Source organism: Pleurodeles waltl, chromosome 8 (assembly GCF_031143425.1).
Source record: "Pleurodeles waltl isolate 20211129_DDA chromosome 8, aPleWal1.hap1.20221129, whole genome shotgun sequence".
NCBI lineage: Eukaryota > Metazoa > Chordata > Amphibia > Caudata > Salamandridae > Pleurodeles > Pleurodeles waltl.
Window position 1 is genome coordinate 1145654878 of NC_090447.1, and position 15606 is coordinate 1145670483.

At 41.3% G+C, this 15606-nt stretch overlaps 1 protein-coding gene across 2 annotated transcripts in view; it reads right to left on the reverse strand.

Annotated features, from left to right (window-relative positions):
• The window catches only part of FNDC3A (fibronectin type III domain containing 3A), a 1418915-nt gene that overhangs the window by 1079664 nt on the left and 323645 nt on the right, over positions 1 to 15606 (reverse strand). The window contains exon 1 of one of the 2 annotated variants that reach the window (XM_069205375.1): positions 13125 to 13508. The exons of the other annotated variant lie outside the window; for it this stretch is intronic. Coding sequence (XP_069061476.1) covers positions 13125 to 13136 — 12 coding nt within the window. The 5' untranslated portion in view covers positions 13137 to 13508. Of the gene's footprint in view, positions 1 to 13124; positions 13509 to 15606 lie in introns of those variants that run through there. 2 annotated transcript variants of the gene reach the window in all.

The window sequence follows — 15606 nt, forward strand, 5'->3', positions numbered from 1 at the left end:
ACCAGAAATTTAATTAACGGGAGGGGGGAAAAGCGTAAGCAAATATCCCTGACCAGTTGATCCATAGAGGATTGCCCTTATATTGAGGGTGTGGGTATCTGGATGCAAAGTGCATTTTGTGTTATCGCTTGTTGGGAAAAGGTCTATGTTTGGTGTTCCCCACAATTGAAAATAATGTTGAATTACTTATGGGTGAATCTCCCATTCATGTATTTGTAGTTACATCCTGCTTAGAAGGTCCGCTAGCTGGTTGTGTATCCCTGGGATGTATTTGGCTAGCAGGTGAATGTGACTGTGAATTGCCCACTTCCATATTGTTTGTACCAGAAGGGACACTTGGGATGAGTGTGTCCCCCTCCAGTTTTTTTCAGATAATACATTGTTGTCTTTCCTTATTAAGACTATTTTGTGTATAATCTGTGGCTGAAATGCTTTGATAGCGAAGAACACTGCTAGCAATTATGTGGTAAGTTTGCTCTATTAAGTCCCATTCCCCTTGCATTGTCAGATTGCCGAGATGGGCTCCCCAACCTGTCATTGACTGTCATTGACGCATTTGTTGTGATTATGGTCTGTAGTACAGGGTCCTGAAATGTCTGCCCTTTTGCTAAGTTGTTGTGATTCCACCATTGCAGAGATTTGTAAGTTTGGCGGTCTAACAACACTAGATCCTGTAGGTGACCCTGTGCTTGAGACCACTGTCGCGAGAGACACTGTTGCAGTGGTCTCATGTTTAGATGGGCATTTGGCACTATTGCTATGCATGATGCCATCATTCCCAATAGTTTCATGACAAATCTTACTGTGTACGTTTGATTGGCCTGCAACTGGGATATGAGGGAGTAGAAGGCTTGCATCCGTTGTGGATTTGGGTAGGCTAATGCTGATTGAGTATTCAGAATTGTGCCTAGATAAGGTTTAATTTGTGCTGGCTGAAGGTGAGATTTCTGGTAATTGATTGTGAATCCTAATTTGTGTAGGGTATCTACTGTGTATTGTGTGTATTGTTGGCATTTTAGAATGGTGCTGGATTTTATTAACCAGTCGTCCAGATAAGGAAAGACATGTAGGTGTTGCCTTCTGAGGTATGCTGCTTCTACAGCTAGACATTTTGTGAACACTCTTAGTGCTCTTACCCCAAAGGGTAGTACCTTGAATTGATAGTGATTGCCTGCGATTACGAACCTTAGATACTTGCGGTGAGCTGGGTATATAGGAATGTGGAAATATGCTTCCTTTAGGTCTATCGTTGTCATGTAATCTTGTTTTTGTAGCAAGGGAATTACATCCTGTAGCGTGACCATGTGAAAATGCTCTGACAGGATATATAGATTTAGAGGCCTGAGATCGAGAATGGGTCTGACAGTACCATCCTTTTTCGGTATAAGGAAGTATAGGGAATATACTCTTGTTCCTTGCTGTGAGATGGGAACTATTTTTTATCTTTTTTGAGTTTTTCTATGGTTGTGTCCACCTCTGGTCCAAAAAGCTGCTGTTTGTTAAACGGCATATTAAGGACCGCCTGCCATATCTCTGGTTTGAAACCTGAGAACCTCAACCATGCATGTCGTCTAATAGTGATGCTGGTATTAATTCCTCTAGCTGCAGTGTCAGCTGCATCTAGAGCAGACCTAATTTGTTTTTTTGTGATGGCCTGACCTTCTTCTACAATTTGCTGCGCCCGCTTTTGATGTTCTTTGGTGGGCAAGTATTGCAAGAATTCTTGCATCTCACCCCAGTGTGCCTTGTCGTATCTTGCTAACAGGGCCTGGGAATTGGCAATACGCCACTGGTTGGCTGCTTGTGTTGCCACCCGTTTCCCCACTGCATCAAATTTACGGCTTTCTTTGTCCGGGCGGGTATCCCCAGAAGACTGACTATTGGCGCGCTTCCTGGCTGCACTGACCACAATAGGATCTGGTGGTAATTGTTGTGTGATGTAAACTGGGTCTGTTGGTGCAGGATTATATTTTTTGTCAATCCTTGGTGTTAGAACCTTAGCTTTAACTGGTTCTTTGAATATTTCTTCTGTATGCTTAAGCATACCAGGAAGCATTGATAAACACTGGTATTGCTTGTGAGTTGTGGATAGTATATTAAAAAGGAAATCCTCCTCTAAAGGCTCTGCATGCATTTGTACTCCATGGTATGCAGCTACTCTGGATATAACTTGGTTATATGCTGTACTATCCTCTGGTGGAGATGTCCTGGTAGGATAGAGACCCGGATCGTTAGATGGGATAGGATCCAAATCAGACATGTCCCATGGGTCTACAGTGCAACTGGAATCACCTCTTTCTTCTTCTTGTGAGAAAGTGTGAGGGTGTGAGGGTGAGAGATTGTGGTGAAAAAGAAAGTTGTGGTGAATATGGTGGAGAAATCTCAAGAGGTTTTGGCTTTTACTTCTGCTTGTAAATTTTTGCCGGTGTTGGGGCAGCATCAAGAGTGTCTAGAGCCTCCAAAATGGGTTGAATGTCCGATTCCTCCATTTGATGTTCAAAGGTATGTTTTGTGCCCTTAGAGGAATGTTCAGTAAATGTTTTTGGCACATGCCTCATTTGAACAGAAAGTCCTGTCTCCTCTGTATATGATGGTTTTTTTCGCTCTGAAGTTGGACCTAGATGTTTCGGGTCAGAAGCTATTTGCCGAGGTTTCGGCTCCGAAGCAGAGCGTACTCTTTTCGGATCCGTTGATGTTGGGTGTCGACTCGGTTCAGAGGTTGAGGCTTGTATTTTTTGGCTCGACCCCGACACTGAAACAGGCTTGGTAACTTGTTGATGGAGTGTTTTGGCCTTTTTCGGCGCCAAACCCAAGGGTCGGTCGACGATTAATTTTTTACGGGTGGAACCATGGCTTGATAGCAGTGATGCACCCAAAGCCTTGTCTGATTTCTGGGGCAGGTGTACTCATGTACTGCGCCGCTGCTATTGGCTGGCTGTCGTCATCTGAACCGTGCTTAGAGTCGGAGTCTGGGATCAAAACTGCAGCTTGTGCCTGCTCCTCTTCGAGGGTGTCGGTGGTGGACTCTGTGAGTTTGGACGCCATCTCCAGTCTTCTTGCCCTTCGATCGCGTATTGTTTTCTTCGATTGAAAAGACAGATACGCCTCACAGGTTTCTTCTCGATGTTCTGGAGAAAGACAGAGATTACTGCTGGTTGGAGTAAGGAAATTTGGTGTGGCACCGAGGACAGAATCGGAATGGAGTGTGATCCTTTAGTCTATGACGCAGTAGGGCCAACCAGGCCAAAAGAGGGCGTGAGCGCCCAAAAGGGCGTTTCCTTGAGCCCAACTGTACTATCGGATCGAGTGCAGAAAGAAACTGCGTGCTAAACAATACCAATGGTATGAGAAAAGTTTCAAAGATTTGAGAATTTCCAAACCAAAAGTCCCAGAGCAAGAGGGAACACGTCCGAACCCGACGGCAGAAAGAAAACAATCTAACAAAGGAGTCGATGCCCATGCGCAATATCACTGAGAGGAGGAGTCACTCAATCCTGTGACTCGAAAAAAAAAACTTATTTGAAGAAAAACAACTTGTAACACTCTGATCCCAACACTAGATGGTGATATATGCACAGCATGTGAATCTGCGGCTACACATGCCATCGAATATATATATATTATTATATATATATATATATATATAATAATATATATATATATATTTTTATTTATTTATTTATTTTAGTCATTGTTGGAGTATTGCATTTTCTTTGTTTCTGTGATCATCATTATTCCACTCCCGTGTTTATTTTTAGAATGGCACTTGTGTTGTTGCATCTGAAATAAAAACAACCACGTTACTCTTTTTGTTCATGAAACTTGGTAAGTGCCGTAATAAATTCATTACTCAGACTAAGAGTGCTGCATTCTTTGCATTTCTTTCATTTTGTTTCCTCTCAGTCTGCAGCAGAGCAAAACACCCCTGCAGGTCACAGACACTCTACCAGATCTTTGGGGGGTATGGGTGCTACCCAGAGCTCTTCTGGTCACTGACGGGCCTGCCCTGCATCCAGGCCAAGCAGGCCCATGCTGTGTGGGGCCTGTCTAGATAAGGACAACAATATCCATCCCCTTCCTGGGAAGGACGAGGGCAGTAGCAAGTGGTTGGGCTACGAAGGGGACACAGAGTCTCTAGAGGCTTGTAGTCTCTGTGTGTACTTTCTCCTCCTGGGCTAGTTACTGGGTTAACATATTTATGTTTTGTCAGGGTCTCTCCTCACAGATACAACAGATCATTACTTTGAAAATGCCCGGCCTAGATTTTAACAAGGCTCCGACCATTACTGGAAACCAGGATGAGAGCCAATGGCTGGCTGTGAGTAGTAAATAAAGTCTCCCTGGATCCATCTCTTTCATTAAGCCATCCTGTCTATAGATAGTGAGTGGTGATGTAGCAGATGTCTGTCTCCATAAGACAGGTAGAACAGCTCTCCCCAAAGTCGTTTTATGAACCTCTCACTATCAGATTTTGAGGGGCCAGCAAATATGGGCTGACAGAGAACGTAGATTATGTGGTTCCAAGGCATATTATGTGGCATAAATAAAACCACAACAATAGCTATAGTCCAAGGCAGGACAATAATAATAATAAAATATTTACCATCAGTCAAAGCAGATTGGATGCATATGGTCAGGGAATCCAGCCTGAATACGATTCTAGACCCTGTATTTTAAGGGGCAACACAACCAAAAAGGTCCATGATAGCTTTACTTGTCATTCGAATATACTTACTTATTGATTTAGTACAAATATGACAACATATGCAGGACAAGTCAACCCAACATACGTTTATTCATCAGTTCATCCTCACATGTATTGGGTCACGGGGAAATACATAATTCTGCTACATACACTATGTGACCACTCAGCTGCAATATTTGACTTTTCACACACCAATTGTAAATTGCACATGACAAGTTTATTCAAATAGGATGTTCCATCAGACATCACACTTGCAGCATCGATGTAGAGAGAGAGACAATTCTTCCAGAACACGTCTCCCTAGTTATTTCACGAACAATAGTGCTGGACACAGTTAATGCTCATGTTCGTAGTACATGATGGTTGTATCTTTAAGTCACTGAGAGAGAACTGCATTGTCTTCTAAAATCAGATGCTGCACTGGAATGTCAATATGACTCACCACCGAATCATGAATTACCTTCTAAATATAGACATATAAAGAAAGACATGAAGTTGGTGAAATGGAAATTGCATTTCTGGGACATATTGTGATGCAGCATTAATATGAACATGGACAGAGGTTAGGCAGGAAGTTAGCTTTGATAATAACAAAATAAATGTAGGCATAAATCCATATCAGAAGTAGAACATGGGACAACACACAAGGATATTGTCAGCATTAATTTGAAGGTCTGCATGCCTTGTCATTATCCTACAAAAAACTGATACGGAAAATTATATGCTAACATTTCTCACAAGCTGTGTAATGACTGCTATTTTCATTTTTGTTTTGTTGAGGTATTTTTTGTTGGATGATGCTGAGATGGCCAGGACTGCTGTTAGAGCAGGCACAGGTGTGAATTGTGTGGGATTATCAGTGCTGATACCAGGTAACTTCAATGTGGGGAGGTTTTTCGTTTTTATTTTTACAGGAAATTTACCTTGATAGTTCAGAATCTGTGAAACTAATGGAGAGCTGGAAAGGACATACTAATTGTACCACTCACTCCTCATATACCTGAAGAGTGCTTATTTGTGTCCACCTTGGAGTTCCCTACTTAAAAGGACATGTATGGATTGTCACTGAAGAAGGGTAATTGATGGTATTCAGAGAACAGGACTGTGCCAGTATTAATCTACTACAAGTTTACACCCCACAGAGTTCTAACAGACTATGGCAGCATGAATAGTGGGTGACTTTTTGCCTTATTTGTTTTGGAATGTTAGCTGTAATTATATAGCTGATCCAATATTTACTAATCACACCCTCTTTCTCTACATGGGCCAGCTGTAAGGCTTCCGGCAAATTTTTTAAATGGTTGGAACATTAGGGGCTAGAGGACATGTGTACATTCTTCAGTGCAGGAATTATATTTGATGTGCTTGTTAATGCACTCCATATACACTAAGATACATTCCTGGTTAATGCAAGGGGGTGGAGGGAAGCAGGTTGCATCTGAAATATAAAGTACATGGCGAAAACAATATCTGCTCATCGTGATTTACTTTTGTCACTGTGCTTATGACCCGACAACAGCAAGTTATAGGCACAAAGGATGATGCAGAGGGTTTCTTATGAGAAGAAACTGAGTCTTTAGAGACTTTTTTTCTCCATATGTCTTTGTCTTAAGACTCTTGGTGTCCTTGCCAGATGAGGTAGATTTCTCAATTGTGTGCTCATGTGCAGTTGGTGAACAGCTTGAACCCTCTTCCTCCTCAGAACCAGACTCTTGTCTGGATTTTTTCTTTTGAAGGCATAAGAGGAGCCTGGCTTCTATGTCTTTTAAGGTTTTTATAGAAAATGTTCTGCAATGTTTCAAATTCTTTGGTTTATGGTTTGGATACAAACAGTAATGACAATCCTTATGAGGGTCCTCTGAAAAAAGGTCAAGGCTTGCCATAACACAGACATGGTCTAAAAAGGCTCTGACAGGTTGAATCCTAAAACTGAAGAAGAAAAACACAGTACCTTAAAAGCTGTAGCAGTAGACTGTTGTAGACAGAGGTCAAAGGTGAAAAGTTGAAATGACTGAGCAGAGCTCAAGACACTCACTCACACATGACGTGTGATTAGAAATCTGAGGAATGGTGGCTCTGAAGGGGAAGAGTGGTCCAAGGTCTAGCCTCTGACTGGCTAGAGTTTGGGTCTATTATAATAATGTGAATTGTTAACAATGTCACATTGCTTTCCCTACTTATTAATGTACTTACTTGTACTGCTTATTTTGAATACTGTGGTACTCGAACCATGACGATGGGGAAGATTCAAACATGTGAATCTATGAAAGATTTAATATTGGAGAAATGTAATTGTATTATATATTGCAGCTCAGCTTCAGTAAGTATACCAATGGCTTTCTGAACTTCTCTCTGTATACATGGTATTTTTGTGAGAAGAGCTAGTTCCAGGCCGTGACTCAGCGGCATTACCACGGAGATGTATTACTGAGAATAATGATAGTGACCCGATATTGTTCAAGTAACTGCATAAAAATGACAGGGGGAGGTAAACTATTTATTTCTGAGATCCCACTATCTAGTTAACCTCGGGTCATGATGCTAGTTCATGTGATTGATAAAGCACTCTATATGGACCGATGGTTAGAAACACTAGGTGACCTTGTCGATAATGGATCCCGGAAGTGGTTTGGATATGTTAGGAAGGTCAATGATGTAAAGATGGATCCATTTTTGGTATACAGTCAAATGATTAGAGAGGTTAGACTGAGTCGGAGAGCAGGAGACAGAAGTAAATATCTGCCTTAGGACCGTGATCTCACATGATGGGGAGGAAGAACTGATTTTAAACTGTTATTTATAGAAACATGTCATCATAGTATTAGGCCCCTGCCCCCACTAGGTGGGAAAAAACTGGGAAGTTGAGTTCTTAGATGAAGAATGTGGACTATTTTGACATTTGGCACAATCATTTCCCAGATTGCTCAGTTTAAATGAACTGAGTTTAGCTTTTTCCACTGCACCGTTCTGGCATTTAACAGACTGCACAGAATGTATGGTATGGACTCCAGCAATATAAGTGATGCTAGATGTTGTCATATTTTCTAGGCCTGTCCTTCAAACTAAGGTTACTGAAACAAGTGATTGCAGTTCTCACAAAGTCATGGTTAGACCCTGGATTCTTCACCGCCAGTGCTTTTTAGAAGGGTTGTTTACTTTCCTTAAAAGAGGTGGTGCAGGTACCTACATTTGTAGACTTCGCATTTGTAGACTAGATGGACTAAATGTGCAGTGTTGAGTGAACACCAGAAAGTCTAGGGGTGGGACCTGGCATGATCATGGGAAGTTCTACTGTTGTAACAGAAACGTATTGATTTAGGTATGGTTACTATAAGCAGTAAACAAATGGGATTATCCTGTCAATATGTTGTAACACTGTGCGCTCGCTCAAATTCTTAAAGTTGCAAAATGCTGGGCTTGCTAAACAAATGAGGAATTGTGACTGTGACAATGACTGATGGTGGTTACTCTCTGTTGGAGATGATAAACTATGATAAATCAACACACTTAGCTAGGTGCTGGGTATTGGACGGCATTGCGCTAAATAAATCTCGAAACTGCGTTTGTGCTGTCAGACTCATTCCTGTGGAGCTCTTGAGGAACGATGTCACTAGGTAAGCCAATGACAGTCCACCTCTCAATTCTTTTGATGATGTTGTCTTTTGTGCTCAAATCAAAACTAATAACCTAGAATGCTTTGTGTACTATTTTCTAGTTTTACCTACTTTTTAAATACCTTTAAACAGACACCTAGTACCCGAAGAAGAAAGGCATTTCCCAATATTTAGGTCAAAGATACACTTTCTTAATTAAAAATGACTAATTATAGACAACACAACATAAGTTGCAATAGATTTGAAGGCTACATTTTAAAGAACTTACTGAGTTTATTAATTTCAATTGTAATGTGCAGAACTGCAGGAAAAAGTTGAGGTTCTTAGCGTTTATAATACGAAATAAAACAATGCAGCCACAATTTTAAATCACACTGATCAAAATTCAAATAACAGAAATATTACAGAAATCCTAAATGCCAGACTTAAACTAAGGAATGGAGCGTAACACAAAGGCTGCTTGTTAACGTACAAGTAACAGGAACAGCAGATTTGCGGCCGGGTGTAATGTTTGTGAAACATCTTGCCTCCTATTACACCTTTTGTCAGTGAGCTAAAGAGTAATGGAAGCTGACGCTCCAGCCAGAAGTCATGACCTAGAAAAGCAGTAGCTTACTCAAACAACTGCCTCAAGGGGACACACGTAATTCAACTTTTAATGTAAGTCTGCTTAAACGTCGTTTTGAACTTCGCCTTTGTGACATATATTAAATATAAAACAAATATTCTCCGACTAACAAATGATGTTGAATATTCATATTTCAAACAAGCCAACCAACAGTTTCTGCTGTCAGTTTCTAAAATGTATATTTCATGAGCTCGTACTGTTGTAAAAGAATTGATATTTCGCCTTAAGAGGGGATGTTGCTCGATACCTTTTCAACTACAGTGTCACAATGAATCCTCAAAATATTCAAATTGGGATCAGCCTTCCACTGAGCATGAAACCTCACATTCATTTCTCGCCAACCGATGGCAAGCAGACATTCAGAATATGCAGAAGTTCCTTCCTTCGGAAAATGACAAAATGCTGAAATAGAAGTTTTGTTATCAACAGTTATTCTGATGAAGAAAATTCTAGTGGGATCGTAATAACGGGGAATGCAAAGAAACTTGAGTTTGGCGAATAACATTGCTCCTCAATAGTACACTATGTCAGAACAGAGTGGTTTGTAAACAACAGAATCCTGAGATAGCACTACTGAGCCAGGGCCGGCTTTAGGACTGGTGGAGCCCTGTGCGACAGTTTATTGTGGCGCCCCCCCAATCCATCACCTCCTCCTCGGTTTCACTCACTACCACCTGGCAAATGTGCCCCTGATCTCTCCATCGCTCCCTTTTCACATACATTCATGTGTTTTAAAGCACTTGTAAAAGCTGGCTTTCCTTATCCACTCACCTAGCCACACAAAATATAGGGGCATATTTAAGAGCCCCTAGTGCCATTCTAACGGCACTTTTTATTTTTTATTTTTACACTAATGTGGCGTTAGAAGGCTAAAAACGCAAGCCATATTTATAAAGTGGCGCAATGCATGCATTGCGCCAGTTTGTATCCCCTGCGCCAGGCATAATGTATGCCAAGGTGGCATTCCCCTGTTAGGGAGGGCCAAAAAAATGGAACAAAGAAATCTAACAGATTTCTTTTGCGTCATTTTTTTCCGGAACTTTTAACGTCTGCTCAGAGCAGACATTAAAAGGAGGCGCCTGTTGGTTATAACGGGTCTCTGGGTGCTTTGCAGGATTAGCATCAACATTTTTTACGCTAATCCTGCAAAGCACCGCACTAGCGTAAAAAATTCTGACTTTAGTCCCCTAACTACCACCATGTTGAGCCGTTTTTTAAATACAGGGCACACACATGGTGGTGTTAGGGGAGCACTAAGGGGCGCAAGAAAAATGGTGCAGCACTGTGTGCATTGCCACTTTTTTCAAATATGCCCCATAGGGGCATATTTAAGAGCCCCTAGTGCCATTCTAACGCCACATTAGTGTAATTGTTTTAAAGCTAATGTGGCGTTAGAAGGCCAAAAATGTTGCGCCATATTTACAAAGTGCTGCAATGCAGTTTTAACGCCTGCTCAGAGCAGGCATTAAAAGGAGGCTTCCATTGGTTACAATGGGCCTCTGGGTGCTTTGCAGATTAGCGTCAACATTCTTGATGCTAATCCTGCAAAGTGCCAGACTAGCATACAAAATTCTGATGCTAGTCCCCTAACTACCGCCATTTTAAATATGACGTACGCATAGTGGCGTTAGGGGGTGCTAAAGGGCACAAGAAAAGTGTTGCAGCACTGTGTGCAGCGCCACTTTTTTCTAATATGCCCTATAGGGCAGTGCTTAATTTGTAAATAAAAAGGTGCTGGTGCCCCAAAGCCCTCCTCTTAAACATGTGGCTGCTGCAATTAAATATGTGAACATGGAATACAGAGGCAGCGCAATCCTGAAGCCATCTCCGGCCTCTTCAATCCATTTACAGGTACTCCCTGCCCCTTCACTTCAGCTCACTCTTGCGGATTTCTGCTTTTTCCCCATTGTGACGCTTTTTCGTTTTTCTCTTCCTCCGTCTTTCTCATATGTGTCTTTTTCTCGCAGTAAATGCTTGAGGCAGAAAACTTTGGCTGGCCCTCAAAAATAAGTACCGGAAACAACAACAACCACAAACTAAGCACTGCCATAGGGGCATATTTAAGAGCCCCTAGTGCCATTCTAACGCAACATTAGTGTCATTGTTTTACACTAATGTGGCGTTAGAAGGCCAAAAAACGCTGCGCCATATTTACAAAGAGGCGCAATGCATGCATTACCCCACTCTGTAACTCTCTGCTCTACATTATGCCTGCGCCAGGCATAATGTATGCAAGGGGGCATCCCCACCTCGTTATGGGGGCCAAAAAAATGACACAAAGAAATCTGTAAGATTTCTTTGTGTCATTTTTTTCCACCACTTTTAATGCCTGCTCAGAGCAGGTATTAAAAGGAGGTTTCCATTGGTTACAATGAGCATCTGGGTGCTTTGCAAGATTAGCGTCAACATTTTTTACGCTAATCCTGCCAAACACCAGACTTGCGTAAAAAATTCTGAGGGTAGCCCCTAACTACCACCATGGTGCACCGTATTTTAAATATGACGCACACATGGTGGCGTTGGGGGGGCGCTAAGGGGTGCAAGAAAAGTGGCGCTTCACTTTTCTTAAATATGCCCCTTAGTTCTGTTTTTTGCAGCTGGCATATTAACACTGCGCTACTTTATGCTGAGTCAAAGCTGCTGCTGGGCAAAACTCCCATCTCTCTCTCTCTCGGTCTCTCTTAGCAGGAATATTAATCACAGGAAGTATCTTGACATTTTAATTGCTTCTTGAAGGCTAAACGCACAAGGAACTTTTCAGCAGATGCTTTTAAATCGCAAGTTTCGGAAGTCATTGCTAAACACAGCGTCCCACTGTGGTCAGCACCCGGTGCAGTCGCCCCGCTCGCACCGCCCAAAAGTCGGCCCTGTATTAAGCCATATTACAGGTTACCCATAATGCTTCTCTTCTAGTATATGTTTATTTGGAAACAGCTGGAAAAGGCTCTCTTTTTTCAAGGTGCAGAAAACAAATGGCTTTGACTGAAATCAAAATGTTTAGGGTTTGTTTACATTTCATGAATACACTATAGTAAAAACAACCGACAATAATGGCTGGATTTATGTGATTCTGTAGCTGTAGGACTTAATACAAAATAATGCATTTCCTTTATCCCCCATAACGTTTACAGAATCTGCGGATTAGATTTCACGAAAAATAAGTTTTCTAGACCACATATATGAAAATAAATACTACCAGAAAAGATGACATTTTTTTCTTTTTGCCATATAATTTAACTTTGCTGCACAATTAACATCACTGCATTATGTGAAGTAAAATCACCTCAAATGTTTTATACATACATATATGTATATATATGTATATACACACAAACACACACATACATAAAATGGATGCAGGCGTGATTACATTCAATAAACGAAGCTGTACTCGCAGAGTTCAGCTGAAAGACAAACGACCTGAATTCTCACATTCATCCACAGGTGCATAGCAGTCGCAATAGTCTATACATAATATAAATCTACCATCATCCTTAGGTGTTATTACCAATATGTACTGTTATAAAAATAGGCTTGTACCGCATATTCTACCCTCATAAGGAGGCTTGGGGTAGTATTCCTCATGCTTTTGGTGTAAAGCATTCCACACAAAAACAGTGGTGTACGAATGCTAAGCCGACTCAACAGCCCAAAAAAGCATGAAATCCTCGTATAAACCTCAGACACTGTACCTTTAACTGACAGTGTAGAAGGGCAGCAGCTACAAACACTAAGCAAGCTAGGTCGCTTTTTTAAAACGTCGAGCATGAACTTCACATTAACCAGACGTATTTTATCACCTGCTGCAAACGTAAACGAGTTTGTCGAAATAGGGTTTCCGATCTCTAACTGCCGTTTAAACCCTCCTAAGCTTTTGCAAGAAAAGCATGCTATATGCTCGCAGACCTGCAAGAAAAGCATGCTGTATGCTCGCAGACCTGCAAAACGCATGCTGTAATTCTTCAGCGAGCAGCTGAATATCACGAGGATCGGGCATGCATCGGCTGCGTTTCGATTCAGGTATAACAAACACATCAGTCAGATAAAACGCTCACATTTCACATCCGTGGGGCATGTGGCCACATAAATAAGATGTACCCTGGACTACCACAACCTCTTAAATGCTGGCAACTAAACAAAGAAAACAATTCACAAAAGCCCCAGCGCTCTCACTTACTGTTGCTCGCATCCTTTTATTTCGTTCATTCAACTGGCGCTATCACAGTGACAAAGGCTGCTGGAAGATTAAGCAGAGACCGTCCGGATGCTCCAACCTGTTCCATTCACTAAATACTGAGGAGATCTTCATTGACGTGCAGGGCATTAGGCCTTCTGTTTACCCAGGCAGTGTAGGCTAAATGCCATTCTTGGTGGTAGCCAAGTCCTTGTCTGTCAGTGGCCGTGCAACCATACTGCATGTGACAGGAGACCGTTCAAGGTATGACCAATTATCAGGGCAGTCGTCAATGCCCACCTCAGGCTCTGCTTCCTATCAAATTAGCCAATGTACAGTGAGCTTCCTTTGTACACGACTGTATCGCATCACCATGGCAACTGAATCAACAAATAGCTGCAGCAGCATCTGCTTCTGGATCATCTAACGTCAGTCAACGGAAGAGCAAGATTTAAGAGAACAGAGCCTCCAACGTACTGTTTTAATGTATTTTTTAGCTTTTCAATTTAGAGATAGTTTGCTTCCTGTCACGTTTCTATCTTTATGTGCGGATAGGTCATTGGGTGTGTTGGTTTTCAGCTAGGGACCAAATTAAGTTTACAGAGGTATCTAGGCATGCATAAAGAATTTTATCAGGACAAACTGAATACTGTTTAAATATTTTAAATGTAGTTTTTAAATGTAGTCCGATTTTAAATGTAATCATGGTATGCTGATTCCCCTGGAGTAAGAAGAGAACATGGCCACAGTATAGCCAACCTTAGGTTTTGGTTGGAAAATAGTTCACTTTAAAAATTAGTTTATTAGCTAATTAAAACCATAAACATTGTATGGTATGCATGAGCATGCCATCAGTAAAAACCATGAAAACTTACATTTAACATTTGAAAAACAAAAAAGACATTTAATATGTTATTGAATCATTGTGTGTTCAATCAATCAATCAATATTTATAGAGTGCGGCTAATCACCAGTGAGGGCCGTGAGGATGCGTGTCAAAAAACAAACCCCCATGGAGTACTAAAACACCACACATGTAATGTTAAAGTGCAATTAACCCCTTAGCTGCTTTTTTGTGCTTTTAGCCTCCTTCCAGTTAGTGACAGAAATGGGTGTGAAACCAATGCTGGATCAGGACTGCTAAACATTTCTGAAAAGTAGACAAAATTCTGAATTCAGCAAGGGGTCATTTGTGTAGATCCTACAAGGTTGATACAGAAAATAACAGCTGAAATAAAAAAATATTGAAATTGATACAAAAAAACAGCCATTTTTCTACACATTTTACTCTAACTTTTTCCTGCGATGTCAGATTTTCAAAAGTAATATACTGTTACGTCTGCTGGACTCTTCTTGTTGCGGGGATTTATAGGTCTTGTTGGCTAATCAAGAACCCTAGGTACCCAGAGCCAATAAATGAGCTGCACCTTGCAATGGGTTTTCATTGTATACCAGATGTACAGCAATTTATTTGGTGAAATATAATGAGTGAAAAATAGGTATCAAGGAAACCTTTGTATTTCTAAAATGGGCAAAAGATAAGGTGTTGAGAAGCAGTGGTTATTTGCATATCTCTGAATTCTGGGGTGCCCATACTAGCATGTGAATTACAGGGCATTTCTCAAATAGACGTCTTTTTTTACACACTATCTTACATTTCGAAGGAAAAAATGTAGAGAAAGACAAGGGGTAATAACACTTGTTCTACTATTCTGTGTTCCCCCAAGTCTTCCGATACAAATGGTTCCTCATTTGCGTGGGTAGGCCTAATTCCCCCAACAGGAAACGCAACATGGACACACCACATTTTTCTGAAGAAAACAGACGTGTTTTTTGGAAAGTGCCTAGCTGTGGATTTTGGACTCTAGCTCAGCCAGCACCATGGATAACCTAGCAAACCTATATTTTTTTGGAAACTAGACACCTAGGGGAATTCAGAATGGGGTGACGTGTGTGGCTTTCACCAGGTTCTGTTACCCAGAATTCTTTACAAACCTCAAAATGTGGCAAAAAAAATCACTTTTCCCCCAGATTTCGGTGCTGCAAAGTTCTGGAATCTGGGAGGAGCCACTAACATCTTTTCACCCAGCATTCCCCTAAGTCTCCCGATAAAAATGGTACCTTACTTGTATGGATAGGCCTAGTGCCACGACAGGAAACGCCCCAAAACGGAACAAGGACACATCACATTTTAACATTGAAAACTGACGTGTTGTTTGGAAAGTGCCTTGCTGTGGATTTTGGTCTCTAGCTCAGCTGGCACCTAGGAAAACCTACCAAACCTGTGCATTTTTTAAAACTAGACACCTAGGGGAACCCAGGATGGGGTAACTTTTGGTGCTCTCACCAGGTTCTGTTACCCAGGATCCTTTGCAAACCTCAATATTTGCAAAAAAACACTTTTTCCTCACATTTTGGTGACACAAAGTTCTGGAATCTGAGAGAAGCCACAAATTTCCTTCCACCCAGCATTCCCCAAAGTCTC